The sequence below is a fragment of the Ailuropoda melanoleuca genome, chromosome 12, assembly GCF_002007445.2.
Source record: "Ailuropoda melanoleuca isolate Jingjing chromosome 12, ASM200744v2, whole genome shotgun sequence".
Classification (NCBI taxonomy): domain Eukaryota; kingdom Metazoa; phylum Chordata; class Mammalia; order Carnivora; family Ursidae; genus Ailuropoda; species Ailuropoda melanoleuca.
This window is the reverse complement of record NC_048229.1, coordinates 47,344,129-47,362,199: the sequence shown is the minus strand read 5'-3', so window position 1 is coordinate 47,362,199 and position 18,071 is coordinate 47,344,129. Positions and strand designations below refer to the sequence as shown.

At 46.9% G+C, this 18,071-nt stretch overlaps 1 protein-coding gene across 1 annotated transcript in view; it reads left to right on the top strand.

The window, feature by feature from the left end:
- ABCC12 (ATP binding cassette subfamily C member 12) overlaps nucleotides 1-15,499 on the top strand; it is a 77,755-nt gene extending 62,256 nt beyond the window's left edge. The window contains exons 24-29 of the mRNA XM_034639357.1: nucleotides 10,426-10,615; nucleotides 11,061-11,220; nucleotides 12,254-12,332; nucleotides 13,342-13,455; nucleotides 15,063-15,227; nucleotides 15,332-15,499. Coding sequence (XP_034495248.1) covers nucleotides 10,426-10,615; nucleotides 11,061-11,220; nucleotides 12,254-12,332; nucleotides 13,342-13,455; nucleotides 15,063-15,227; nucleotides 15,332-15,424 — 801 coding nt within the window. The 3' untranslated portion in view covers nucleotides 15,425-15,499. The remainder of the gene's footprint in view (nucleotides 1-10,425; nucleotides 10,616-11,060; nucleotides 11,221-12,253; nucleotides 12,333-13,341; nucleotides 13,456-15,062; nucleotides 15,228-15,331) is intronic.
- The last annotated feature ends 2,572 nt before the right edge of the window (nucleotides 15,500-18,071 follow it).

The window sequence follows — 18,071 nt, the reverse complement described above, 5'->3', positions numbered from 1 at the left end:
TTTTTTTTTTTTTTTGGTCCATTAGGTTAAAAAAAAAAAAAAAAAAAAAAAAAAAAAAAAAAAAAAAAAAAAAAAAAAAAAAAAAAAAAAAAAAATGTTGTTAATTTTAGCCATTCTGACAGGGGTGGTGATATCTCCTTGTGGTTTTGATTGATATTTCCCGGGTGATGAGTGATGCTGAGCATCTTTCCGTGTGTCTGTGAGCCATCTGGATGTCTTCTTTGGAAAAATGTCTATTCATGTTGGAGACACATTTCTGAGATCCCATCTGTCCTACAACCAAGATGGCCTGTCCTAGAGGAGAGTGGTGGGACAACCCCTTCTCCCTAGTTATATGGCACCCATCTGACTTAAACTTTGTCTTGAGTGCATAGTCAGACCTGTGTGTGTGAAGAGCGAGCCCTCAGAGACCCCACTTTGTGGCCCTCTTGATTGCCCCACAGCATTTTCCATAGAGGAGTCCAGGAGCTCAAGAAGGTGGAGAACATCAGCCGATCTCCCTGGTTCTCCCACATCACTTCAACCGTGCAGGGCCTGGGCATCATCCACGCCTATGACAAGAAGGAGGACTGCATTAGCAAGTGAGTCCAGTGCTGGGCCCCTGGTCCAGGGCTCCCCACTTTATACCTGACCCTGAATGGGAGGTCACAGGAATAGATGGCTTCTCTGGCTCTGAGAAGGGAAGTCTGGGATGCTGGGGACTCACAGTAGGTGAATTGCTGGCAGAATCAAGAAGGAGCAGCCTAAGGCACGAGGCTTTTCTCCTTAGTATCTGGGGCCCCAAGAGTGCGGAGCTCATTCAATGATAACCTCAGTATGTGAATTTACGTTTTATTTTTTGCACTAGAAGCAAAATGTGTCCAATTCAGGAAAGTAGGAGAAAGCAAAAAGAAGGAAAAAAATCACCCATAGGTCCCCAACCCAAATCCCATTAGTATGTTCACGTATTTCCTTCCAGTCTTTCATTTTTTCTATTTCTTAAGAACTCATAATCATGTTTGTCTCATTTTATTTTTAAATGGCATTTTTAAAATGTTATATTTCTCATAAAAAGAAATTTTAAAGGCCATATTATATTTTACTTGATGGATACAGCACTTTTCTTCTTTTTAAAATGTGGGTCCTAGATGAGTAAATTTCTCTGGAGTCTTCCAGCTCCAAACTTCTAAAATAAGGTATAAATTGTATCAACCATGTAGGCTCACTGTGGTAGCAAAGACTTCCAAATTTTACAGGCTTCACACAGTATATGTTTACTCTTCTTCGAGTCACATTTTAATGAGGGTCCACAGGGCAGGGGAAAGGCGTGTTGTTCAACCTGGGGCTTTTCCATCCTGAGGGCCTTGGGGGTCTTCTCCAGGATCATGTGTGTCTAACTGGAAGATAAGGTGAGGAATGGGTGCAGGACCTCATGGGAGATTTTTGTGGGTTACCTCCAATGAAGATACTCTTTTCTGTACACTCATTGGCCAGACTTCATTCACATGGGCTCACCAAACACAAAGGAGACTGGGAAATGGAGTCCAGCTGTGTCCATAGGAGGAAAATAAAATGACGTTTGGTGAATCCATGGCAGTATCTGTCGCATTGGTGTTGCATCCCCGCCCCCATGTTTTCCCACCTTAAAAAACCTAACACGCACTCCGAGTTTGGGTTTAATTCTCTCTCTCTTCCCACAGTTTGCCACCGAGGATTTCAGTGTAGATTCGGCATGCCAGCTTGCCTTTAGTTCAATCAGTGGCTGTGCTATTCTTAGTGTATCATGAATGTCATCTGTCAAGAGTCCTGCATCACACAGGGGCCCTTCCCATGTCCTGGTCATGAAGAAAGGCTCCTGTCCATGGAGTCATTCTTCGACTTACTCATGACAAACAAAACAGATACAAGCTTTGTCTTCCTGCAGGTCCTCATCCAAGGTTTCCAAGGAAATCCTATGGGGCAGCTGAGTCCTACATGATTGATGGGGTCCCCTTCTTTTAATACTTTCTTTCCTGTCTGGGACTCTCCAGCGGGCTTGGGCTTCTGACTTGTATTGCTTTTGTCACCAGCCAAAAATGCCACAAGATTAAACAGAGCCTTCAGGTCAAATTCCAATCTGTTTCTTTTGCTCCTGTGCAGTCTAACCAACCACACCGATAAGACCACACGTGACTTCTAAGTCAGTTAAGCTGTCAGCTGAATTTTTAGGCTTTATGGCTATAGGATAGAAGTACCACTGTGTTTGGAAAAGTATTTTAACCAAGCTCTGGGGAAAGTAAGTTAGGGTGGAAACAGAAGGGGGAAGGCGCTACAGGCCCCAGCATGGCTGGTCAGAGGTGCTTCCCAGAGTCTTCTGAGTGGAACAGGATGGGACAGCAACGCCTAAGGGTGTTTGTGCCTGTACCAGCGGAGGAATCTTCACTCTTCAGGGGTCTAGACATCGAAAGGTTTCCGTTTTTTTCCCAATAATTTCTACCAGTCGTTCCGATGAAGCCCCTTTCCCAACAGATCAGGGGAGCCTTCAGTGGCAGTTGAACCTGATGTCTCTTGTGGTTAATTGTTCAGCTCCATTAAAATTTCAATCTTGAATGTACAGTTGACCCTTGAGCCATGCAGGTTAGGGAGTATCAATCCCCCACACAGTTGGAAATTTGCATATAACTTCTGACTCCCCCCAAACTTAATTACTAGTAACCTAGTGTTGCTTGGAAGCCTTACTGATGACATAAACAGTCAATTAACACATATTTCATATATTTTATGTATCATATATTGTATTCTTACAATAAAGTAAGCTAAAGAAAGTGTTATTAAGAAAATCATAAGGAAGAGAAAATGCATTTACGGTACCACATTGTATTTATTGAAAAAAAATCCATGTATAGGTACACCCGTGCAGTTCCAGCCTGTGTTGTGCAAGGGTCCACTGTATTCCCTCCCTAACACACCCAGAGGCTTGCAGTCGTAACACCGTGCCGTGTGTACGAGCTGTGCAAGATGGGGGGCAGATGTGCCGCTGGGAAGCCCCTGCTCTGTTCTTTTAAACATCCTCTCCTTTTTCTCTGAGCCGGGTTCTCCGAGGCTGGTGCAGGGGAATGGAGTGGGGGAGGACACATCCTCGGGCTATTCTCTCCTGCCTGCTGCTCATTTCTGCTATTCCAGAAAATTGTGCCGAAGTGATGTGGCCAGGTGGAGGCTCCAACAGGACCAAATCCCTAGCAGCTCTGCCGGGCATTGTTGATGGGCAAGACCTGCCTGGGTCCTCCCGAGAGCTCCTCCTGGGCAGCTTCACACTGCATTCCACTGACGCGGGGCCTCTTAGCCTCATGCTGAGGAATACTGTATTAAGACTGCAGCACCGAAAGTCACCTCTCTGCACCCCCAACTGTAGCAACAGCAGGAATGGGCAGGATCTGCCTTCTACACATCCGGGAAATGAGCAACTCCTGGGGCAGGTCTTGTCCTCATCCTTGGCTGTATCATCACTCTGTCCCTCTGCCTTATGCCCTTCTCCTCTTTGGCTCAGTGAATACACAGCAGAGGTACAAGAAGTCAGCGTTTTCAGGGGGGGCCTGGGTGGCTCAGCCATTGAGCGTCTGCCTTCGGCGCAGGGTGTGATCCCAGGGGTCCTGGGATCGAGCCCCGCATCGGGCTCCCTGCTCTGCTGGGAGCCTGCTTCTTCCTGTCCCATTTCCCCCGCTTGTGTTCCCTCTCTTGCTGGCTGTCTCTCTCTCTCTGTCAAATGAATAAATTAAAAAAATCTTTAAAAAAAAAAAGGCAGCGTTTTCTTCTTGAGGAGACCCCCAGCTTTATGAGCAATTGCCTCGAATCTTCTTTCTCTGACTTGAGAGGGAACCAAGCATCCTTTGTTCCCTTCTCTTACCATCATAAACATTGATTCTCCCTAAAGGCAACCTCTTTCTCAAGCAGCGCTCACCCCTTATATGGATCGAGGGGGCCAACTATCAATTCCTCAAGGCCTTTGTGGGGAGTGGCTGACTCCAAAATAGGGAACTTTTGATGGTAGAGCGTGGATACTGGGTACCTTTTGTTCTCAGCTGTGAGTCCTAGTTGCCAGTTCTGGGAAAGAGAAAGAACCCACTCAGCACAGTACTGTCAAATGGGATATGTGCAAATCAAAGATACCTAAGGCAGTGGATTTTAGAGTATGGATATTTTTCCCATCTTTGTAAGGGATTCCTATGTAAGTACCTTAGCCCTTGATTAAAAATTCCCCTTGCCTTAATTTTCCGGTAGCCCCAACCCTAGGTCTATGGAAGCACACCTGATCTCCTGTTTTGTCTGATCTTTTAATTTTAGGTTTAAGATGCTAAATGATGAAAACTCCAGCCACCTGCTATACTTTAACTGTGCTCTCAGGTGGTTTGCTCTAAGAATGGACGTCCTCATGAACATCGTCACCTTCATTGTGGCCTTGTTGGTGACGTTGAGCTTCTCCTCAATTAGTGCTTCATCCAAAGGCTTGTCTTTGTCTTACATCATCCAGGTAACACCTCGTGTAAGGTTAGGCTTGGCCTGTAGGCTCTGGCTTAGGGCGTATCAGGGAGGATGGATGCAATAGAAGATCCAACTCAAATGGGTTCAAAGAATGAAGAACTTACTGACTCACATCATTAAAAGGCCTGGTGGTTAATAGGGGTTCAGGAATAGTTGGATCAGAGCCCCTGGCTTTGTCCTTATTCTGTGGTGACTTCCTTCATGGTTGTGCCATGGTGACCGACAGACTCTGAGGGCTGTAACAGGAAGGAAAGAGGAAGAAAGCTTGTCCTACCCTAGCCACTGAGCAAAAGCCCTGAGCTTTACTCTTCCTGGATTAATTTGGGCATCCCAGAATTAGTTAGTGCCTGGGTAGAATTGGAATGATTGGCTTAGGCCAAAGGATGGAGTCACACCCCATCCAACCCTCAAGTCACACAGCTGCTCCACAATAGAGAGCAGGAAAAGGATGCTGGAGAGGCACCCGTGATGTCCATGACAAATAATACTAACTTCTCATTTTGGTTGCTTTGGTGTTTTTTCTTTCGAAAAAGACAGTAATAGGGAAATAATAGTAATAGAGAATAATAATAATCAGGAAACACGTGCCATTTTGGGCACTATGGTAAGTCTTGTATGTAAATTGATTCATTTATTCCCATAACAACCCTATGAGATAGGTATTGCCGTAGTCCGCATTTTATAGAAGAGAGGACTGAGGCTCAGATAGACTTGTCCAACATCACACACCTGCCACGTGTGAGAGTTAGGGTGTGAACCAAGGTCATCTGGGTCTGATACCCATCTGAGTGTGAATGTTGGGGTGCGTGTGTGTGTGTGTGTTGTCTAGGGGATAAAGTGTCCAGCTACCTCTGGTTGGGAGAAAGATGAGGGGAGGGGAATAGATGGGTTTGTAGACAGACTACCAATCAAATCAGTCTCCCTGTGGCTTCTTCTCACACCTGGGGCCTGTCTGAGTTCTGCTAGATAGAAGGCTCTGTACGCCCCTGCAGCACATTCTGCCTCCATTCTGTCAAAAGGCTTTTCTTCCCTTTTCCAGCTTTCAGAAATCTGTGACTCTTTCATTCAAAGGTATCTCTTCCCAACTGCTTTGCCCTTAAAGGTCTATTCCTTTTTGAAAATCTCTCTGATATTATTTTAATGGCATTTTGGGAAGGGGAAGGAACAAAAATATATTCTCAGGTCTTCAGTGGGGAAAAAAGGAATTTTTCTTGGGTAGCCAGTTTCCCTCATTGATGGATGTTTTTATTTGTTGTTGCCTAGTAAAATAGAAAGCAGATGATGTTGAATAGATTCCCTTACTTGGTCCAAGTGAAACAGCTTTCCTCAACTGAGGTGGTGCTTTTTGGGGATATCGTCAGCTTTCCATGAGATTGTTTTCAAACATTGCTGTAAGGCTAGAGAATGTGAACACACTGAGTTCTAGGGGAACACTTCTCTAGCTGGCTTTGTGGCTTTGTTGAACATTAGCCCTCTTTGGAGAACACAGAATCCAAATGACAGAGCTTCCCTTGAGAACAGACAAGATTCCCTAGAGGTGTCAAGTCCCACAGAGCAGAAAGTGAATGTGAAGTGACATCACATCACATCATGGTGGAGAATGAGCACTTACTAGGCGAGCACTGTGCTGACAGGGGAGTTCTAAACTTGTGGAGGGCTCCCCGGAGCCTTGAGGGGCTGATACCCTTGAATTGAACAAAACATGTATAAGCCCTTCTCAAGGCTTGCATTGACCAGATAGCCACTGAGCACCGACCATGAGCCAGGAACTCGGGTAGGTGCTGTGGATTCAGCAATGAACAAGCTGGACAGGTCCCTGCCCTCAGGGAGCTTATACTCTACGGGATAAAAAGAGATACAATGTGCGATGGAGTAAATGAGTGCCCAAGTAAATCAAGGAGAAGACTTTGGAAATTGTTTAAATGTTATGAAGATACTAAAGCAGGGCATGTGACTGTCAGCGGGGGAACAACATTAGATCTCATAGTCAGAGAATACCCCTACCAGGAGGTGACTTCCAAACTGATACATGATTGACGAAGAATCAAAGAACGTGGAAGGCAGGATATTTCCAGCTGAGGGGCCAGGGCAAGGTTGGGGTAGGCAGGAGCTCAATGCATTTGAGGAACTCAGAAGGTCATGTAGTTTGAGAAGATTGGTAGAAAATAAGGTCTGAGGCGTTGGCAGGGATAGACTCTGCAGGGCTTTGTCACCCATGGCGGGGGGAGGGGGTTGCTTATATTCTAAGAAAGCGTTCTCAACTGCAGCACTATGGACATTTGGGCTGCATGATCCTCTTTGTGGGAGGCTATCCTGCGTGTTGTAGGATGTTAGCCTCCTTAATCTCTAACCAGGAAATCCTAGTGGAACCTCTCCCTTCTCCAAGGCTGTGACAACCAGAAGTATCCCTAGACATGGCTAACTGTCTCCTGAAGGGCATAATCACCTAGGTCAAGAGCCATTGCTCTAAGAGAAATGGAAAGCCAGTGGCATGTGTTAAGGGGGAAGCAGCAAGTAAACCCTGAAAAGGGTCTGGACCTACACCGCTCTTCCCCTCATTCACCTGCTTGGGCCACACTGCCTCCTTCCTGTCAAGGCCACTTGCTGCTACTCAGAGCTACGCAAACCCCGAATTTTCCTGGTGGACTTCTTATTGTAAATGGCTCCACTCACGGTTCCTTAACATCCCTGAGTGAGGCAACCTCACCCCGAACCCGGCCACTCTTTCATGTCATCCTGTTTTATTGGCCTTCTCACCATTTCTTGAAATTACCCATGTCTTATCTTGCCAGCCTGCTAGAACATAAGCCTCATGAGGGCAGGGGTTTTGTTCATCCCATTCAGCCCTGGAAACCCAGCCCCCCACCCCCAGCAGTGCCTGGCCCACAGTCATGGCTCACCTAGAGAAAGAAGACCTGGTCCTGCCTCGAGCCCACGAGCCCACCTTGCGACGGAGGCAGGTGCTGTTGGCCCAGCAACCTTCCAGGGCAGGCCGGTTGGCATCCTGCTGCTACAGGAAGGTGCTCTGTGCAAGCCCAGGGCAGCCTACAGGTGTGGGGAGTTCCCTCAGCTGGAAGTGACCCAGTGATGATGGAAGGGGGTCAGTGGAGATGTAGCTCAGCTTCCTCAGGACAACTCAAGTGTGTTTCATGCAGTATCCCGTATCCCAGAGCCTCCAGTGGGATCAAGTTTCGGTTGCCCACAACTGAACCTCTCAGGACTTACCTTCTCTTCTGTGCCCCACTTCTCCCAGCTCCTATGGGTACTTTTGGGGTCCACCTCCTGGATTAGTTTCCTAGGGCTGCTGTAACCAATTACCATAAGCTAGTGGCTTACAACCAGAGACATGTATTCTCTCCCAGTTTTGGAGGTCAGAAGTTCCAAAGGTGTAGGCAGGACCTCGTTCCCTCTGAATGCTCTAGAGGACAATCCATTCCTTGTCCCTCCCAGATTCTGGCAGCTCCTGGCATTCCTGGGCATTCCTGGGCATTCCTGGGTGTGTAGCTGCATCATTTCAATCTTTGCCTCTGTCTCGCCTCTTCATTTCTTTTGTGTCTTCTCCTCTGTCTCTTGGAAGGACACTTGTCATTGGATTTAGGGTCCACCCAGGTAATCCAGGACGATCTCAAGATCCTTAGTTACACTTGCAAGGATCCTTTTTTCAATGAGGTAACATTCACAGGTCTCAGGGATTCGGATGTGGACATATCTTTTCGGGGGACCATCATTCAACCTGCCCTAATATACAGCTTACACTCAAATTTCAGGGTTGGCTTCTAGGGGATCCTGGTCTGAGGTGAGTAACCTTAGCAAGCTACATCCCCCACTCTGAGCCTAGATTTTCTCACGTCTGAAGCAAACAGATGGGCTTAATGGCTTTCTTCCTCTGATGATCTGTGGCGATTGGATTTCAGTTGCTGCTTGGCTGCGGGTAGGGTAAAGCGGGGAGGGCATGGAGGTACAGGACCCCCCCCAGATGGCAGGAAGGGGTGGAGAACCCACAGTTCTGTGGCCCTGGAAGATTCCTGCTCAACAGCAGCTCCCTGTCGCTCAGACTAAGAGTGATCAAGTGATACTGTGGTGGGATGGTACTTGCCATCTGGAGTGCCAGGGAAAATGTCATTACCCATTTGTTTCTAAATGCAGAGGAAATGTTTAAAGGCAAAACACCCCAGTATCTTCTAGGCACTTGGCTGGGAATGCAGGCCTACTTTCTGTGGGGCCCTGAGCGAGACTGGGGAGGGGTGCTTCATAAGGGCTTCCCCTGAAGGTGGGATGGTGGAACCCAAGGGAGGATAGGGCTCTAACCCAGCTGCTTGCTTCCCTACAATAGCTGAGCGGACTGCTCCAAGTGTGCGTGAGAACAGGGACAGAGACCCAGGCCAAATTCACCTCCGTGGAGTTGCTCAGAGAGTATATTTTGGTAAGAAATNAGTCAAGCAGTCACTTTTGAGGGACTCTGAATAGCATTTGGCCCCATTTACAAACTTAAACTCTTTAAAACGTTTTAAACTGTATTTTAAAATTTAGTGCATTTCATTCCCTTCTTAAGTATCTTGATTATCTGATTTAACAAACAAACCTTCCAGAGGTTATATAAATGTAATACATTACACTTATAAATACAGTAAGCTTTAAATTTGCACAACAATCCCAATGCTGTAGATGAACAGTAAACTCTTAACTTAAAATCATGTTTAAATAAATTATTCAATTATACATTTTAAATTAGAATCACAGGCCCTTATGTTACTAATATTATTATACTTAAAACACCAAATATGCAGATTCCTTAAACAGTTAATACTACTGTTACAATATTGCTTCTCTTTTATACATCTCTATCTATCTATCTATCTATTTATCTATCTATCTATATTTTTTTTATTGGCCGTGGAGGCCAATGTGAGGCTTGAACTCATGACCCCAAACTTAAATCAAGGGTCAGATGCTTAACACACTGAGCCACCCAGGTGCCTCAAACTTCTCCTAAATATTTTTGTTATGAATCTAGGTCTCCTGGGGATTAAAAATATTCACTGTCTAAGAATACAATTATTTTCTCAGCTGATTATGGTTGCTTATCACAGATTCGGGCTGGTCAGCCACCCTACAGGGCACATGAGGGTCTCATCGCTAACAGAGACTCATCACTTCGGAGGAGGGGCTGGTCTTATAACACAGCCAAGTTGCTCTACTCCTTACTTAGACTTTGCATTTCTTGGATTCTTGGGAAACTAAAATGTCTCTTCCACGTCACTTTAAAGACCTCTGAAGCTGACATTCTGCCTTCTTGTCATCTTCCTACTTATAAAAGCATGGTGACTCTTGCAGTTACTGAAATTATATCTGATTGAATTCTGCAAATCCCAAGATTTGGTCTGGATTTGTCACACAGCTTCAAGGTCACACTGCTGACACTTGCCCAGGCCTGCAAGTCCCAGTAGGAGCTGTCCCGTATAGTTATCCATTTCTCTATTCACTAAGCTCCAGCCACAGGATTTTTCTTTCTATTCCTCAAAGTGACCAAGCTTGCCCCCTCTCCTCAGGGCCTTTGCACTAGCTGCCCACTCTGTCTGGAAGGCTCTGGACTCACATCTTCTTATAGCAGGCATCTTTTCAACATTCCAGGTCTCAGATTGTATGCCACAGCCTCAGAGATGCCTTCTTCAACCCTTAAGTTACTTTTACTCCACCTACACACACATTCTACATTCTGTTACAAGACTCTGTTTTATTGTCTTCATTGCTGATTTCACTTCTTGTTTATCATCCGAGTTCCCACTGGAATGTGAGTTCTTGACTGAATTATTGGTTTAGCTCACCACCATGAACACCATTACCTAGACCTGTGGGAATGAAGGAATGAATTAAATGGATGGAAAAGTGAATGGTTATTAACCTGTCATTGGTCATTCTGCCTTTCAGACCTGTGTTCCTGAAAGCACTCACCCCCTCAAAGCAGAGACTTGTCCCCACGACTGGCCCAGCCGTGGGGAGATAACATTCCGAGACTATCAGATGAGATACAGAGACAACACTCCCCTTGTTCTTGATGGGCTGAACTTGGTCATTCAAAGTGGGCAGACAGTTGGGATCGTCGGAAGAACGGGTTCTGGTGAGGACCAGCTCTGCCTGCGCTTTTTTCAGGTTGTTTTCTTCGCATTTCTACTGGGTGTGCTGGCAGCCACACCAGAGGGTGGTGTGTGTGTGTGTGTGTGTGTGTTGCATTGGCTGGGTTTTTCCCCCTCAAATCCTCTTTACTGTAAATTAAGATTTCAGGTTGAATGGGTGTGCGGAGTTGGAAACAAACACACATCGGTTTTTGAATTAATTAAATGAGAATCATTCTGGTGAAACGAGGCCCAGAGGACGAGTCGTGTGTTAACAGCCCCTGCAGGGATGGGCAGCGGATTGCCCCCACCGAGTGAGGCCTTTCCGTCTGCATGGTCATCTGCACCGAGCCATTTCACTGCATGACGAATTCCCTTGATGAGATACTTGGATATGATGGAAGTGCAAACTGATGTTTGATTTGCTGTTCTTGCTTTTCCTGCTCCCAGGAAAGTCATCACTGGGAATGGCCTTGTTCCGTCTGGTGGAGCCCGCCGGCGGTACGATCTTCATTGATGAGGTAGATATCTGCACGATTGGTTTGGAAGACCTCAGAACCAGGCTGACTGTGATCCCCCAGGATCCTGTCCTGTTTGTAGGTACAGTAAGGTAGCTGTTTTTGATCGTCGTGCATTCCTATGTTTTGGATAGTATAATCAGACCAGCCAGGAACTTGGTGATGTGTCCACGGTGGGGATGAGGGAAGCAGCATCCTGAGGCGCACACGAGCACTGCTTAGTACCTGTTCCTCAGTGAAGCCTTGGGGGGAGCCAAGGACTAAGGCCCTGAACATCACCCATATCTTATGAGCTGCATCACCAATAAGCGAGATGATTATACGTTGGGTGAGCAGGTATCCCAGTTGGCCCGGGAGAGCCCTGGTTTATGCTTGTGTCTCAGCATTTTATCACGTTTAGCAATGGCCACTCTCAAAGGAACCCAGTTTGTGAGATAAAATAAATGGTTACCCTGTATACGTAGCCATCCATAGGGAAGTGCATCAATTTATTCCCACCGAGGAGTGGACAGAAACTGTTCCAAGTATAAGAACGGTAGGGCTGCAATGTCTACAGGGCTCAAGATCTGATGTCGAAGGACAAGGAGAAAACCAGTTTCTCATTTAATCCAGTGCAATGGCTGCCCCTCTGATGAGAGGGACATTTCTCCCATTGAGCACCAGATCAAGTAGCGGGCTGTGTGCTAGACTCACACCCTGCCAGTGGGCTAGCCACCCTGCGCAAGGGCCTGGGGGGCTGCAGCTATACCCCTTGCTTCTGAAGGCAGAGTGAATGCAGCGGTAGAGTGAACCCCCACCCGTCCACCTGCACCAAGAACTTGCAGAGGCCTAATGCATTCTGCCACACACGGCCGCCATGAGGACCAACTGTGTCTTCCTGAGGGCCTTGCTCAGTGTTCTCTCTCCTGCCTTGGTGATCTCAGCCTCATCACAGAGCTGTGGGTTCTTGCTCTCTCGGCCTAAGGTTGGTTATTTTATGGACTGCTGTCCTCAGCTAAGCACCGCTTTGGAGGCATGGGGGTCCTTACACACTCCCTCTTACTTCTCCCACATGCTGTAGCAAACACGCTCCCCCCATCCTGTCTTCCTCAGAAATCCAGCTCCCCGCTCTTTCCTTTTTTGCAGGTACAACTTGGATCCCTTTGAGAGCCACTCGGATGAGATGCTCTGGCAGGTTCTGGAGAGGACATTCATGAGAGACACAGTAGGTCTCTGGGGCTGTCCAGGATAAACCTGTTTCTCAGCACCAGGGCCCCAGATACCTGGCCCATGTTTGAATTGGACAAGCGCTGGGCCAGCATGTGGCCAGGTTCATTTGTTGGCATCACATATGTCAGTAGAATGTGATCCTTACTTACTCTCTATCTTTAAAAGCAACAATAGATAATACATATTAGGCGTCTCCAAGAGTCTAGTCAAAAGCTCGGCATGCATTGTCTCATTTGGTCCTGTCCTGACTACAACCCTCAGAGGTTGGGACTCCTACCCGGATTTTCAGAGGTACAGAAAGGAAGACTCAGAGAAGAAACATGTATAAACTAGTAAGTGGCAGAAGGGAGACTTGAACCCAAGTGCGTCTGACTCTAGAGCAGATGGGGCAATAGGCTCATTTGCTTCTGGGAACAGAGAAGCCACAGGAAGGTGAGGGGGCATGGCACACTCCAGGAAAGGCAAATACGGCCAGTTTCTGGAGATGGGGTCCTGTCCTCTAAAAGCTGCAGCTGGGGTCAGCAGTGAGTGTGGCCACCTCTGCACACCGAGGGGATTGTTTCCACCAACACTTGGTACCAAGGTGAGCATGTCCCAATGTCACTATGACCGCATAAATCAGACACTGTCTTACCTTTCTTTGATGACTAGAACACTCCCCCATCCCACGTCTATTTTGTCCATGGAAATAGGGGCCCTGGAAGCCATTTACACTTCGTTTGTGTTTCTCGGGAGCCATATGTGTACCATTTGTCCTCTTTTGGCAAGGTGTCTACGGGGCTCTATGAATCATACTGTGATTTTAAATTATGAATGTCCGCCTACTCCCTGGTCTTTCCCTGGTGCCTGTTTGCGTTGTAGAAATGATTGTTGTTTTGTATGTTCTTTTCCTCAGTAAAATAAAGCCAGCTGATGAATGCATGAGAAGGGGGCAATCAATACAGACGACGCAGGACAATTTTATAGATCATCAGCATAAATGTGGCATTTTCTGTGTTTTATAGATAATGAAACTCCCGGAAAAATTACAGGCAGAAGTCACAGAAAATGGAGAAAACTTCTCAGTAGGGGAACGTCAGCTGCTTTGTATGGCCCGAGCGCTTCTCCGTAATTCAAAAGTAAGGAAACAGCACGGAAAATGGATTGGTCAAATTTTGGATATTTCCTGCAGCGCCCCTCAATCCAGGAGGTAGAGCCACGTGTTTGTCTTCCAGCAAAGAGAGAACAATTGAGCCATTTAAAAACCGATCACTTTCTTTTAAGAAAAAGTTGTAAGGGGTAAAAATTGAAAAATAACAGCCATTTACAGCGATAGCACCTGCCTCCCCTGGGACTCCCCCTGGGAAGCCTTGCTTAGGTATTCTCTCTGTCCTCCTAAGTGGTTTGAGTATAAGGAAACTGCCTCTCCATTTTTTTTTTCCTTGCCCCTGAACAATCCTGAAGCCTGATAAACAATACCCAGGATGCTTAAAGAACACCTTCTGAATGCTAAGAAATGAGAATTGTACAATTTATACTCATTTTTCTTAGTGACTTAGTCATCCTTGGTTACTGATTTCAAGGAACGGGTTGCTCTTGCTTTAAAATCCCATTCTCTGAACCCTGAGCAAAGTGTAACCCATCGTGTGTGTTGTGTAGACATCCTAATGGCAAGAGGGAGAGCCAGCCCCAGCATGCCTTCCGCGCTGGCTGAGGCCCTATACGCTGCTAAGTGCTTTGCATGTTGTGTTGTCTTTGCATTTCAGAAGAAAGTACAGCTCCCTTTTACAGATGAGGACAGGGAGTCTTAGGGAAGTTAAGTCATTTAACCAAGGCCAAGCAGAGCTGGAGCTGAGCTCAGGCCCTCTGACTTGCAAACCAGCCCTGCGGTTGGCAGAACAGTGCCCCCCCACCCAATGTATCCACGTCCTGATAGCCGGAACCTGTGAATATACCATCTTACCTGAGAGAAAGGGGCATTGCACATGTGATTAAGGTCAAGGATTTCTAGGCAGGGATATTTTCCTAGACTACCTGGGTGGGCCTAGTAGAATGCAGATCTGTATACAAGGGAGCCTGGAGAGTCAGAAAGAGAAGAAGCGATGTGACCAGTGCAAATAGCCATTAGAGCAATGCCAGGAAGGTAGCACGAGCCAGGGAACACCGGCAGCCCGGATCGGCTGGCACGGGCAAGGGAACAGTTTCTCCCTAGAGCCTGCGAAAGGAATGCAGCCCTGGCAATAGCTTGACTTTAGGACTTCTGACTTCCAGCTCTGCAAGACGCTCACTTTGTGTTGTTTTTAAGCCTCTGAGTTTGTGCTGATTTGTTATAGCTGCCACTGGAAACAAGTACAAGTTATTATAGCTCATGCTGATTCATGTTAGCACAGCCGATAAGGCCTCCTACTAGTTTGTAAGATTAGAATAAACCATTTAAAAAGAGAAGGAAATCATATATCACCTTATTCTTCCCATCAGTCCCTCTGAAGGAGTTGGAGGTGGTGTGAACTGACTTTTATTTTGCTGTTATTTTTTCTAACCTTTTGAAATGGACACTTAGCTCATGACTTTTCAGCCCTCCTCCTCCTTCTCCTTCTCCTTCTCCCTCTCCCTCTCCTCCTCCTTTTCTTCTCCTTCTCCTCCTCCTCCTTCTTCTTCTTCTTTAAATAAATAGAGCTAAGACCATGGGTTTCCCTCAGCCGCAGTTTCTGCTCAGGTGACTTTTACAACGTGCCTTCCTCAACAGATCATTCTCCTTGATGAAGCCACCGCCTCCATGGACTCCAAGACCGACACCCTTGTTCAGAGCACCATCAAAGACGCCTTCAAAGGCTGCACCGTATTGACCATCGCCCACCGCCTCAACACGGTGCTCAACTGCGACATGGTCCTGGTCATGGAAAACGGGAAGGTACAGGAAGTTGTTGGCATAACCTCCCCAGGCGCTTCAGTGGTTTGGACTCTAGGTGAGTGGATATTTTCTGCCAACTTCAGCTCTTTTTCTCTGACTTTCAGGTGGTCGAGTTCGACAAGCCTGAAGTCCTTGCTGAGAAGCCAGATTCTGCGTTTGCGATGTTACTAGCTGCAGAAAACAAAGTCCGACTGTAGAGGTCTCTGAGGGGCCACGTCAGCTGAGTTTGGAGGAGGAAGAGGATGCTTCAGACGAGTTGGAGGAGCCTGCAGGAGAAGGGGCTGCCATTTCTGCAGGCAGCCCTGGCCCACCGTCCCTCCCAGCCCTGACACGAGGGCTGAGCTGGGGTGGGGGTTGCTGTCCTGCTTCACCCAGCCCATGTCTTCCGACCTCACCTGGCAGGCTTGGGGTTGGTTCTGGGTGGTGAACTGAGGCAGAAGAAACTAATGGATTAAAAAACTGCCCCTCACCTCCTAAAACCCCAAAGTCCCCATCATTGAGTCCCCATCAATACCACCTCAGTGCCTGAGAATGGAAACTTCGTAACTTTCAGTTAAATCTGATCAAGCAGAATGGGCAAATGCCTAAGGATGGAATTTGTAAAAGGTTTCCTGCCTTGTGACCAGAAGGGAAAAGAGCAGAGTTTCCTCCCCGTTAAAGTCCTATTCACATCTATTTTGAGTGTGTGACAAGCAGTAACTACCAGATCTGTAGCACAAAGATTGATTACAGTGTTTGGTGAAAAATTTTTAAAAAATCATATTATATGTTCCATTTAATCTATTAGAATAACAAGGAAAGCAAAAGGTTGGGGTTTCTCTATAAATGACATTTTTATATCTTCTATATTGGTCATTACAATGCAGAAGGAAATTAAACTACCCTGCAGTGTCGCCTTGCAATTATTTTACTGAAGATCTTCCACTTTCTGTACCAGTTCCTCTCACAGACCCTCGTTGCTTTCTGGGTTGACTTGGTAATAAAGCCCCACAGCATCCCTAAATAAAAGGCTTGCTTTCCAACTTAAAGGTTTGCTATGTTGGAGGAAGGAAAGATATGTTTCCAGTAGCCCAGGAATGAGTGCTGTTAATTCATGGTAACATTTGGAAGAAAAGAAAAAAGAAAAGAAGAGAAGAGAAGAAAGGAGTGGAGAAGAGGGAGGAGAGGAGGGAGGAGAGAAGAGGAGAGGAGAGGAGAGGAGAGGAGAGGAGAGGAGAGGAGAGGAGTAAAGAGAAGAGAGAGAAGAGAAAGAAGAGAAGACAAAAGATACAAAGCAGTGTTTGCCAAGGGCACACCCACAGTCTGACTCTTTGTCTTCTCTTAACTCTGAAGTCCCCAGTGATGTTTTGATGAGGTTTTCTGGATTCACCTCCCAGCCCCCAGGCTGAGCTCTAGGTGTGGCACAGGGCAGCGATGGCCAGCAAAGCTTCTATTTGATATCTCCTATGCACCTCCCCTTCTTAGTCGTGGTCACATACTTCTCCCCATCCTTCCAAACGTGCCTGGCACACATGAACACTCAAAAATGAGTGGCACGAGTGTGTGAGGTTAAGAACTTCACTACACTTGCACAGGAAGGAGAGACAGAGATAGCATTTGAACCCTAAGCAGGCTGACCCTAGGAGCCCTGCTCCCAAACTCTCTGTAACAGCCTCTCATGCCCCTTCCCCTGGGCCTGTAGCAGGGACAGTGATGACTGTCAGCACTGCACACCAGGAAGAGTGATTTCTGGAAGGATGGCTGTTGTTTTCATGTGTAATGACACGGAATAGTCTCAGTGAGCCCCCCACCACCCACACCTTACTGTTACTGAACTGTCCCCAGGGAGACACTATGAAGAATAATAGTAACAAACATTTAGCCAGTAGTCCACAAAACACAGGATTAGTTATTGAATCCTCACCGTATCCCCAGGAGGTAAGCACCAGTGTTATATTACAGATGAAGAAACTGAGGGTCAGAGAGTAGCATGACCAATGTCACACAGCTAGTGAAATCTCAACCCAGGCAGGCCAACTCTAAACTGCATGTTCTTCAGTCCATTTAATGCTGCTGGGAACCTGAGATTCTGCTGGTGAGAGGGAGCCCAGCGTTTAGTGTTGTAAAGCCCATGTATTTGTCAGCATAGACTCAGTTATGCTGCGGTAACAAGCAGCCCCAGATCTCAGTGGTATATTCCCTGTTTATGTGACATGTCCATCATGGGTCAGCTGTGCCTGTGCTTTTTATCCTCCTCACTCTGTGGCCCAGGCTGACAGAGCAGCCTCTGCCCAGCACATCGCCAGTCTTGTGACAGAGGGCGGACACACGTGAGAATCACAAGTGAAATGTGCCATTTCACCCACATTCCACAGGCAAAGCAAGTCACGTGGCCACTCCTGAGTTCAGCAGTAAAGGGCATACATAGTCTGCCTGCAGGGAGGGGCACCACAAGCACGTGGTGGAATTTTTCCCTGCAGGAAGTTGTAGAATCCACCTCTTTTTTTTTTTTTAAAGATTTTATTTATTTATTTGACAGAGAGAGAGACAGCCAGGGTGAGAGGGAACACAAGCATGGGGAGTGGGAGAGGAAGAAGCAGGCTCATAGCGGAAGAGCCTGACGTGGGGCTCGATCCCATAATGCCGGGATCACGCCCTGAGCTGAAGGCAGACGCTTAACCGCTATGCCACCCAGGCGTCCCTAGAATCCACCTCTTGGGAGGGGTAGCAGGTATTCTGACACTCCAATCCACCACAGCCTGAATTTGGGTCTTGGTTTTGCCACTGGCTAGCTGTGTGATCTGGGGAAATTCGCATGTCCTCTCTGAGCCTCCATTCCCTCCTCTGTAAAATTTGGGGTTTGGA